We start from the raw sequence: 12,534 nt of genomic DNA, 5'->3' as shown, positions 1-12,534 counted from the left end.
TATATATATATATATATTTCACAAAAAAGTTTTTAAGTTTTTGCCTTTGGGAAAATATAAAGATGTAAATGTTTTTATAATTAACTTTGCAAGTATCTATAATGCCCTAAAATTCAGACATCAAAGCATCTATTTCTTTAAACTTGTTAGTTATGTTTTCAATACATTCCCCAGCTTTCAGTTTTATCCCATCAATTACAAGACAGTCCTCTTCATAGTGGTTTTCAAATGGACTGCACACAGAAGCTTCAGAGCTGCATTTAGAGAACTGTAAAAACAACAATACAATTAATCAGAACTACATAAAAATTACTTGACGACCGAGCTTAATTTTTTGAACAAAACATAAAGTAGTAACTCCTCAAGCCACAGCAGTCATACAAATTTTTCTGTCATGCTGGTGGTCAACTAATGATCCTTATACATACTATTATGTTTAGAAAATTTGTTAGTATAATAATAACTTACTATTTAGGTCTTACCTCTATTCCCCAACATTATAAATTTTTACTTTTAATTTTATGCTTTGGAAAAATGTGATCATTTTAATTGAGTTATCTATATTTGTTTATTTTTAAAATTATTATAGGGACTACAATAAAACTTTTATTCACATTTTCTGTGGTCATCTTCTCACAAGCATCTGCATTACTTATGAATACTAATAGTTTCCTCTAGCTTAGTTGAACAGGACACTGGTAAAAACTATGCAAACATACACACCCATACGAGATTCATATCTTCAAGGTTCATTAAAAGTAGAGTTAACGTCCCATGAAATTCAAGGAAATCAAAGAATACACATGTAGTTTATATAAAGTATTTCCATATATCAAAAATGTACCTTTAATACAACTCATCATTCAATAAATTGTCTTATTTGTATATGGATTATCTAATTTGTGAATTATTCAGATGGATTTTATAAAAATCTGAAATTAATTCCCTCCCATTGCTTGCCAAGCCAGGGCATATCATCCAGTGTTAATATTAGATAAAGAAGAATGTAATTAGGAAGGTGATTCTGCTGAGGAAAATAATCTCATAAAGTATTTCAGTGACAAATAGAAATGAAATCTGATTATCCGTATGTATGCTTTTTTTTTCCATATTGCTGCTCTCATCCATTGGTATAAATGCTTGAGAAAAATCAACTTGAAAACTCATAAGTGAAGTGAATGATGAAAACATCATCAAATTTACAACTTTGAAAATAGCTCGAACAATATCTGCTCAGAGAACAAACATGCTCAGAATTTAAAATTATCAAGTGGCTCTTTTTGGAGTGTTACTTATAAGAGGCTACTTTCTCCTAAAAACAAAACACATCTCCCATTTTAAGTAGAGTTACCTTTTAGCCATATTAATTTTTCCTATTAACTAAAGAAAAGAAAGAAAAGAAAGAAAAAACATCCCTGAGGTGATCATTTCTTTCCTTTTAAACTGAAAATTGCTCCAGTTTTCATAGTTGGTTTCAAAGCTAGTCTCTTCATTTCAAAGCGAATTAAAACACCAAATATCCTGAACCTGATGTGAATACCAGACTTACAAAGCTCAGTGTGGAGAGTGGCTTATAAACCAGTCGGCAGGAGGCACTCACCTGACTGCCAGCAAGTTAAAATGGTCCATTTTTCCAATTCCTAAATGCCTTTTGAAAGCATATAATAGTATAATACAAGAATTTAAAACAAAAATCAAGCTCCTGCCTGGTGACGTATTAACACTATGTATTTTACTTTAAGAAATAAACATCAAAAGTAATTTTCTGTTTTATCAAGTTACTAGTTATAATGGCAAAATAGAAGCCAATTCTGTGACAGTAAAAGCTCCAGGACAGCTCTATAAAAATCAACCTGGGTGTATTTTTGAAAAAGAAGAACAGCACAAATTGCAAAAAAACACTGCACAAAACCATATGGTGCTCAAACAAAACTCACATTTGCTAGAAAAGAAAGTAAGTTGCACATTAATTACATAGTATACAAGGTATATGTCACAATCTATAAATCTTGCTATACAAAAGGTAAGACATATATGTGCGTATGTGTGTATATATATACATATATAGAAAACAAGTTTTTTTTTTTAAAAAAAGGAACTCTAAACTGAAAAAATGTGTTGTAACCATGCAAATTCAGGTACAAGTTGGTATCGCTGGTGCTGGTTAAGAAAACTATCATGTTTTTGCACTCAGTAAGAGTTTTAAACATTAATTTTATTTTCTTTTAACACATCGATCTCCTTAACTGTAAATTCTGTATATTACTTGATTTCTAACTGAATAAAAGAGATGTTTAAAAATCATCTTCATTCTTGTTGACGTTCTGAATGAAATCATGATATTGGGCAGCCTGCCAAAGTGTGTAAACAGCCCTGTCCATTTACAAATCCACCTTTTTCTGCATCTGAGAATAACAGACTTGTGGATGGGTAGTTGCTCAAAGTGGGAATGTGGGAAAAGAGATAAAGGAAGGACATCTCAGCATTCTCTCTAGTGACTGCCATCCTCAATTCTCATTTGTAATAACAGCGAACCTTAGGTGTCAGTTCCTATGCAAAGAACTTTTCCCGGTTTGCCTTATGTCACCTTTAAAACAATCCTCCAAGGCAAGTGATAAGCAACTTCGCCAAATTACACAAGTCTCCAGTGGCACGACCAGGATGGGACACAGGCATTAGATTCCAGGCAGAGATCCTAACCCTGTGCTCTCTTGACGCCAGGCCCACTATACATCCAAATGAATGAACTGAGAGAATGAATGAAACCTTAAGGATAAATGACTCCTCGCTGCCATTTTTATTCCTCACTGCTCAGGGAACAGCTGTACTGCCTGGTGGAAGTGTCTGCCTTATGACTTATTTTTCTTACATCTACCACATTGCTATGAATGGTGCCATGTATTCCAATAAAAAATTCTACCCCCAGTCAGTTAATAATGGGTTGTCACTGTGCATGAAACAGACAGGGCAGATTTCCCAGTGAGCTGCTCTTATCCTGGCCCGTTCTCCCAACTGTAGAGATCAGCAGTAGCGGGAGGACCCTCTGTGGTGGCACTTCCTCAACCACTTTATCCCAAACTCAAAGATCGAAAAAAACAAAAAGAGCTCCTCTGCTAAAACACAGATATTTTTTCAAAGACTGATGGATGTATTACGATTTCTCAAAAGGCTTCCAGTTTATTATTCAGCTCATGACAATCAAGGGCTCAAATTTCAGAAGTGAAAAAAGTTTTTCCTACAATGAAAAGGTATATCCAGGAATAATTTCTGCCATGTAAAGAATCTGAGGTTGCTATTTAGGACTGGTAATAACTATCAATACTACCTTTTCTCTTGTATTTCTTTCCTCTCCATGGTCCTCTTCAGACTCATCAGGTGTTGCTGTGGGTTCTAGAGCTTGTTGTAGCATTTGCTCCAGTTCTTTTAGTAAAATTTCTGTCTCAGAGACAACTAAAGAAACATCATTAACATAGTAAAAAATGCTACAGCTTAATCAATTCAATCTAATTTATAATCTTAACCAACCCAAAAGAAGACACCTTCTAAAGGTTACAAGATAAAAATTAATTTACAATTTTCACATATGGCCTCTGCTTGATACAAAATTATTATGGATTTCCAGGTGAATATTTTACAATTATTCCTTAAAAAAATAGATGACATTCTCACAGTGTTCAGCCCATAAAGTATTCCTGATACAATGAAAGCTCACTAGAATTTTGTTTTATTTAAAATCAGGAGCCAAGGACAACAAATTATGCTATTTATAGACGAAGGGTCAGCATATTTTTTTCTGTGAAGGGCCAGAGAGTAAATATTTCAGGCTTTCTGGGCCAAATGGTGTCTGTCACAAATACTCAATTCTCCTGTTGTAGTGCAAACCATAGACATGTACACAAACAAACGAGAGGGGCTATGTTCCAATAAAACTTTATATACAAAAAACAGGCAGCAACTGGTAGGACTGTGGACCACAATTTGCCAATTGCTGCAACAAACTATTAAAACTTCTGTTTAAAAGGGGAAGCCATGTAATTAAATGGCTAGGCTAGACACAGGCTAGCCTATTCCTAATCTAACTATCAACACATCTTAATTGCCTAATCTGGTATTAAAAAAACCCCACACTTATAAAAGGTGTGTGTGTGTGTGTGTGTGTGCACGCATGCATGCACTACTGTGACAAAAATATGTAAGTAAAAAAATCTGGTAACTCACTGAACTTGCTGAGATAAAATAATATCTGCCACCAAAGAACAGAAATGCTTATTATAACTATAGACTTAACTACTGATTAACAATGTGCAACTGAATTCCTGACTTAAATAAAACAAATATTTTCGTTTGATGAAGTCTCATGGAAATAAAGATGAAGGAAAGGAGGCCACGTGTGGCCTGCTATCCTTCACAACAGACAGATGGAACATTTAAGAAGTCCTTTCAAAGGGAACACGATTTAGAGAAAAGCCATGAATACACATCCCATCACCTTCCACTCTGGTTACAAAAATCTGACACACCTCCTATTATCTACTGTTCATTGGCAAGGAACCAAAAATCATATGAGGTAGAGCAGTTGAAAGTTCATAAAACATGAAACTAGACCAAGTAGGACACAAACCTTAGAGCTAAAATATTATCCTTGAACACAGAAGCAAGGTGTCCTCAGTAATAACATTCAGTTTTAATCGAATTATGGAACATATTTAATTTTTTATGATTAATAAAGTTTAGGAAGAATGCATATAACATATATATCCATCCACACACACACACACACACACACAGAGGTATCCTTGTAAACTAAGCATGTATAAGGTAAAAGAGGTTATTAATGAAAAAGTTTTGTGCATCATTTCCTTTCCTGTAGTTCTAATGAATCCTTACTTTATTACCATCTTTGTTGTTAATTTTCTCTTACCTATTACTCATAAAAAGGAAATTTTAAAATTCTGCTAAAACATGTTTATTAAATAATAATGTTAAATAAAGTCATAGGAAGTTATTAAATAGAAAGTTTTCCTTCCTTGGTTGTCTCAACAGCACTAGAAAAACAATTTTCAGTTTACACTTTTCACATTACAGTTTTGTCTACAGAAATAATTTTTCTGTCAAAATTTATCGCATGTCCCAAATATTTTTATATTTAATCAACAAATATTTACTGCATGCCTACTAAAGGCCAGGGACTCAAGAAAATAGGGACAGACCAAGGAGCCTTCCTGGCCCTCGTCTCTTCCCAGACAATTTTAGGTTTTCTGTATAGAAAACTTTCAAAACAGTTTGAAAGCAGCATTTGATAAGCCATTCCACACTTTAGAATGAGTTCCTTTGTTCAAAAACAAAACAAAACAAAAAAAAACTGTAACTGACATGTTAGTTGTATCCTCATAGATCTGTGTTCTATGGTAATTGCTAAAGCCTAAGAACACAGAATATGCACTATTACATTCTAGAACAATGGTATTCAAATTTTGATGGGCATAAGATTCACCTGGAAAGTTTACCTAAAAATATGAATTCAACCCTATGTCTACAAAATCATAATTTCTAGAAGAATGTACATTTTTGTTGAAGCAATGTTTCTAATGAAATTAACCTCGCTTTATGACAGACTTCTTACTAACCTAGCAGTACTTAACAGACAACTATTTGTGGTTACTTTCAGACTGATTCCCCAGTCCCACTCACTGACGTTTTGTTTTCCTACTTTATATTCTGAGTCTATGGATATTGATACTGACATTTAATGCACTGTTGAGAAGATGGATTTTTGAGCTGTGCTATAAAGGAAAAATGGCACACAAACATCTTTATATTTCTAAAGCTACGCTAAAATGCAATCAATTTATGGTAATGAATGTCATTGCTGAATGGCATTGTAGGCTCTCTGTTTTCAAGTGATCTGGAAAAATATGTACACTGCTTTTTGATCAAAGGGTAGACAAAGTAATGGATGACTTCATAAATCAACCAGGGTTCATAACATCAACTGATGTCAAATTCTACTTCCAGAGCAAAGGGAGTATTGCTTTTCTAAATAGGTGTTCCTGTATTATAAACTGATAGAGTTCAAATAATAATTCTCAAGAAACAGCAGTTACTGTAATCTACAAACTAGGTTATCAAAATTGGTCAATGATATCTTCCAAAGATAAAGACAGAATGAATGCCTTTGCTGATTGCATGACCAATCATCTTCTATCAATACTGATTATCCTGTAGTTTCCCTGACTTCTCTGAATTTGTTGTTGAGAGTAAAGTGGTAGCTAGCATTACAGCTGTTCCATCACTCAGAGAAAGTGAAAAACAAAAAAAAATCTCATACTGAAGTCCAGATCTGGCTTTTAAAAATGAATTTTTATAAAATAAATCAGTGTTGTTTTTCCATTACTGACAAGAAATAACTTACTGTTTGTCTCAATTATCAGTCACTATTTTAAAAGCATTCAAATGTTTATTTAGAGAGTTTCCTTTAATCTTTACTTCTCCATTAAATGTTTAAAGAAGCTGTTTCCACCCTTACATAAAGCGGTTACTGTTTGGGTTATCCCAAAGCTGGCACTAAAAAACATCATCCTAAAATTTGCAGGGCTATTTCAACTGGAAGTTTTGAAGGCGTTCTTACAGAGTGGGGAAAGGGAGCAGGAGGAAAAGGTACTTGGTTCTGTTTTGTTTTTAAGGAACCACAAACACTCCTTTGTGTGTTTGCAATTTAAAAGTAGAAATGAGTAAAATACAAGCTGAAATGTAAAGAAGAAGAGAGCACCCTTCCTGGAGACACAAATAGTAGGCGAGGTGTTTTGTAGGAAAGGCGCATGAAGGCCAACCACACTTTTCAGCCTAGAGGTTAAAGGTAACTCCACACCAAGAGGAGGTGAGCACAGTTTGTCTACAGCAGTAAGACACCACCTTTCTCCCTGTCACCATTTCTACCTCCCAGAGCCAGGCCCCAGGGCCCTTCATGCATCCTCTAGAGCTCACCCCATGATCCAAACCTTTCCTCTATTAACCATTCTCTTCCAAGCTTACATGTCCCAGGTGTATGATGAACACATCCTTTGCTAATTTAATAATGAATGGTAATAGATTATTAGTTTGTCCTGGGTAATATGTCAATCTTTTATTGAATCAAACGTTTATAGGCTATCTATTCCCCAAAAAGAAATTAGCTATTTACCAGCAGGTAACAGTGATACAATGAAACAAATAATGAAAACTCTCAAGGACTAAAAGTAACCAAAATCAATTCATTAAAGGGGATACTAATGGCAATAAATACATTTTTAAAATGTTTAGAACAATTACCAGTGCTGTACCAAAAAAAACACATCAATTTAGCTTTAAGCTTCCTGATACTCAAAGCAACCAAAGAAGTAGCTGCACACTTTCATTAATTTAAGTAGTTATGGGATCTTAGCAAAATCATATAACCTCGCAAGTGCCTCAGTTTTCTCATCAATAAAATGGGAGGTACAATACTATTTTATCTACTTCACGCAGATCTTGTGAGGGCTAAATAAGCTGATACATATGAAATACTTAAAACAATGAGGACACATAGCAATTGTTATAGGCATTGGTTATTATTACTATTATTATATTATTATTATTACTGCTATTATTATTTCATCATCATAGATGATTTTCTTGTCCCTAAACACTGGGGAAAATGAGTTATAGGGACAATACAAATATAATGCATGATATTCCTGGTAGCAATTTTCCAAAAAATGCAGACATGCTCCACCAATACTAATTTCTTAGATTAAATCTTTATATAGCCATGGGCATAGAGTTTGAATTATTTAATGATTCCTCAACTTCTTCTATTAATTTCCAGAAACAGTCTTCTCCCTATTGGATAAGCAGGCTGCCAGTGCACCTCTTTACAGACGAAGAAACTGATACTTGCAAACTAAAGTAGCTGAACTTGATTAGCTCTCCTCCTGATCTCTAAGGGGGAGAGAGAAGCAATCAGCAGCACATAAACCTATAAAGGGCGAGCAAATCTGGGGCAGGAGACTGATAGGAGAGGTTAGCACTGGGAGTGTGAGACAAAAAAGTCAGCAAAGCAAGGCTTTCGGAGATTCAGGAAGAGAGTATAATTGTCTTGTATTACCCGATCTCGCTCTGATCCTACCTTAAAAAGAAATGAGAGATATCAGAGGATTGGATCTAGGAATCCATAGACATATGGGTAGGGGGAAAAGTATTTGAGGATGGTTAAACTATTGATGAAGAACCACTCTTTAAGGAAGTAGTCAGCTCTTGCAGAGAACATGGTGGACTAGATGCTTCTGTTCTGTAGGTGTTCAAAATGGGTTAGAAGAGTAAAACACAGATTGGGTTAACTATTTTAATAGTTAACTATTGAGACTTTTAGAGCCATACAGAGTGTGAGACTCCTGAAAAAGCTTCCCTTTCCAGGAAAAAGCACTGAGATGTATTCACTCATTTACATGAAGAGTCATTTCCAGTCAGTGGACTCCTGGCTGCAGTGGGTTTCTTCTGCAGTATTCCCTGTGAGTTTCAGGGGAGAAGGATCGCAACCTTGGAGTCCTCAGCTGCCATGCCAGGGTCTCCTCATGGGACAAGCTGACTTTTGCCTTTCTATGGGAATATTTGAACTGATCTTGTGAGGCAAAAGAGTCAAGAAAAGGCACCTTCATTAGCAGGAAAGCAACAACTGAATAAGTTCAAGAAGGAATAGAAACAACAGAATTTTGTAGTGGTTTAGAAAAGAAATAAAAGGACTTAAAAAAATAGCCATCCCCCCCTTTCTCTGCCTGTTTTCCTTTCTTTTAATGAGACTATAAATAAATGGCTATTTAGCCAATTGAAATGCAGTGCTATATGATCTGGGGGTGGCTACAAGGGAGAGGGAGTATGGCATGAATAACTTCTTGGGGTCTAACGTGCTTTAAAACCTCTTTGCATGGCTTCCAAAGTTCCATCTTTCAAATAGGCATTTGCCTGCTTTTTAAGACTAATGAAAACATAAAAAAGAGTAAAGCACTTTTGAAAACTAAAACTTTCTCCCTGCATTCCACTCACCCTACTGTGTTCTAATACCAATGGCAATTAATTCAGCTGGAAGCCCCAGGCTGCTGCTTTTCTTCCTTTTCTCCCTTTGGCACCCCCTAGGACCCCAATACATTTGGAATGGAGAGGTCTGGATTGAAATGTATTGATGCTGGTATTTCTTCCCACAACTGCCGGTGCTTTATTTTTAAAAAACTTAAATACTTGACAAAGCCGGAGAAAATTTAACCCAAGGAAACAGAAACCGAAAGGCAATTGAAGAGCCTTAGTATGTAAATCAATACTAAAAAATGACCCACTAATGTTTCTCAGATACCTATATACGTACATTTTTTTCTTCAAAGGACTACAATTACATTTGGTAGAATTAAATATAGGTAAAAGAATTAAAAGCAGGACCAGGCTTCACATACCCATGTTTTCCTTTGATAAGGCATCATCTGAGCAAACATTTTCAAAAGAGCATTTTAAAATAGCTTTCCTAGAAAAAGAATTGGACAGATTTAGTTTCAAAAGATCAGTCATATATATTTAAATGACCATCCATGTATATGCATTGGTAGTTATAAATCATGAATGTATATTTCTTTATCTTGAGGTACTTTTTCTTGGTCATTTTATACTGTAAGGCAGCACGATACAGTAAAAACCAAAGTGGAATAATAATTATTTGAGCTCTCAGTAGGTGAAAAACTCTAATGATCTACAATAAGAACCTTACATATAGGTTTGTTCATATAATCCTTCCCCCCAAAAAACCTACGAAGTAATTGTTACTTTCATTTTATAAAGAAACTGAGACTCTGAGAAATTGAAAAAAATGACAACGTAAAGTAAATGGTTGAGTGTGACAGAACTAAATTCTAACTGCAAAATCCATGCTTTTCCACGATGATGCAAATGTAGTCAGAAAACATTTGTTCAAGTGCATTCCTCTAACCATAAGATCCTGAGAGGGCCATTTAATTTCTCTAAGCCACAATTCTTCATCTTTTAAATAGAGATAATTATGATATACTCCCCACCTATTTGATGGGGTTAGTGGGAAGTGTAATTGAGAAAAGACACTGAAGGTCCTTTTTAAAAATTTCATTATTCATCTTCTGAATAAAGGAAAAAGAAGAGGAGAAGAACTATCAGGTTGGTGCAAAAGTAACTGCGGTTTAAAACGTTAAAAATTATTGCAAAAACCGCAATTATTTTTTCACCAATCTAACATAATATTAAGATCAGTCTTTGTCATTGAGTAGGACTCCTTTTAACATAGCACTGATAACCATGTATTAAAAATAAATAAGTAAACTATGGCTGGTTCAATGATAAACACAAAAACTTGTCACACAGCAGCTTATTAGTTCATAATAAAGTCCAGTTTCTGATTTGTATTACCTATTTTAAACTAAAAACTTGCTTTTCATCTGTTGCTTACATGATACTAATCTTTGAACGTTCTAGTTCAACATATTTATATAAACATAAAACTTTCTCCATACTTCTAAGCCTACTACTTATTAATTGTTTTAAAAAATTTTAAATACAATGTTTCCCTAGAGAAACATAATCAAGAATTGGGGAAATTTCATATAATAAGTACATCTAATACATACATTTCAATTTTATAATACTTTTTAACTTAAAAAAAAACATACCTCTTCCTTTTTCTAAATATGGGCCTTTTCATTTTAGTATTATTTTTGGAAATTTGCATCTGTAAGATAGCAACAACAGAAAGGTGAGTTAGTTCATATAGGACCAGATGAGCTCAATATAACAGTGAATCCTATATGGTCCAAGTATTAATAATTTAGCGTAGAAGGAAAACTCTGGACCATAGCCCCAAACAACACCTGCAACTCTAAGTCAGCCACGTCATAGTCACTGCAATTGCACTGCTCTGCTCAACTTCTAGGAATGGTAGACTGACCCAGTACAAATGCCTATCCCCTACGTCTACTCCCCCTTTCTCAACTTCGCAAATACATAAAAATGCTAAGTAAAACAACTTGTAAGTTTTAATACATATATGACTTTTAAAGGAAGAAAAAGAGATACCAAGATGTCAGAAACACGTGGAATGCAAAGCCCTATAGGTGGGGACTGACATGGTGAAGGTCCACAAGGCATTTGTACCAGTATAGGGGCAAAAGGGCTTGGGACTTGGGTTTGATGTCTAAGCAAAGATAAAATAAGAATGAAAAAATTAGAACCCTCATACATTGCTAGTGGGAATGTGAAATGGTAGGATACTGTTTGACAGTTCCTCAAAATGTTAAATATAGAGTTACCTTATGATCCAACAAATCTATCTATCTATCTATATTTACATAGGTAGATATAATATATATAAATATATATATATATGATATAGATATATATCCATGAGAAATGAAAACATATAGCTATGCAGAAATTCTACATGAATGTTCATAAAATAATTATTCATAATAGCCAAAAAATAGAAACAACCTAAATAGTGCATCAATGAATACATAATATGTGGTATAACCCTACAATGGAATATTATATATCCTTTAAAAATAATGAAGTCCTGACACACACTACAAAATGGATGAACCTTGAAACCATTATACTAAGTGAAAAGTTAGAAAAGTCAAACAAGAAAAGGCCACATATATGATTGCATTTATCTGAAATGTCCAGAAAAGGCAAATCCATAGAGACAGAAGTAGATTGGTGGTTGCCAGGGACTGGCGGGGCAGGTGAGAAATGAGCAGTGACTGCTAATGGGTATATGGTTTCCTTTTGGGGTGATGAAATTTTTTTCAAAACTTAGGTAGTGGTATTGGTTGAGTAACTATAAATATACTAAAATCCACTGAATTGTACACTTTAAAAGAGTGAATAAATTATATGTCAATAAAGGCATAATTAAAGAAAAACTTAGTGACATGGAAAAATTGAAAGTAAGGCAATAGAACATATAAATAATTATTAACAAAAGGAATCCAATATAGCAGCATTAATGTTAGAAAAAAAGCAGGTGTTAAGGCAGAAATCATAACCAGAGAAAAAAACGGTATTTCTTAATGCTAAAAGAAACAATCCACCCAGAAAGTATAATAGCCCTGAACCTGTGTATACCTACAACTTAACCTTAAAATACACAAACAAAAACAGATAATTAAGAGTAGAAACTTTTTAATGGATCTACAGTTAAAATGGGATATTTTCATTTACTTCTCATAAAAAATTATAAAACAAACAAAAACTAGTGAAGAAATAGAAGAGTTCAACAAAACAAGTTTAAACTGATAAAACACATATAGAACCTGATGTTGAATAATTAACACATTGTTTTCAAGCCTACAACATTTACAGATTTGATCACCTATTGAGTCACAAAGGAAATATCAACAATGTTAAAATAATCTGTTTTACAGATTACATTCACTGACTAAAATGCAATAAAATAAGAAATCAAAACCCAAAAGATAGCTGAATAGAATTTGTAATCAATTCATAGATACA

The 12,534-nt window shown here is 34.0% G+C and overlaps 1 protein-coding gene across 1 annotated transcript in view; it reads right to left on the bottom strand.

Annotated features, from left to right (window-relative positions):
* Window positions 1-47: 47 nt before the first annotated feature.
* ZCWPW2 (zinc finger CW-type and PWWP domain containing 2) overlaps window positions 48-12,534 on the bottom strand; it is a 132,654-nt gene continuing 120,167 nt past the window's right edge. Inside the window, exons 9-12 of the mRNA XM_081072557.1 lie at window positions 10,695-10,753; window positions 9,459-9,526; window positions 3,326-3,450; window positions 48-268 (exon numbers count right to left, since the gene is read on the bottom strand). Of these exons, the coding sequence (XP_080928683.1) occupies window positions 107-268; window positions 3,326-3,450; window positions 9,459-9,526; window positions 10,695-10,753 (414 nt within the window). The 3' untranslated portion in view covers window positions 48-106. The remainder of the gene's footprint in view (window positions 269-3,325; window positions 3,451-9,458; window positions 9,527-10,694; window positions 10,754-12,534) is intronic.

Source organism: Rhinolophus hipposideros (genome assembly GCF_964194185.1).
Source record: "Rhinolophus hipposideros genome assembly, chromosome: 14".
In the NCBI taxonomy this organism is placed as follows: domain Eukaryota; kingdom Metazoa; phylum Chordata; class Mammalia; order Chiroptera; family Rhinolophidae; genus Rhinolophus; species Rhinolophus hipposideros.
Note: the sequence above shows the minus strand (reverse complement) of the source record. Positions and strands in the feature narration are given on the sequence as shown.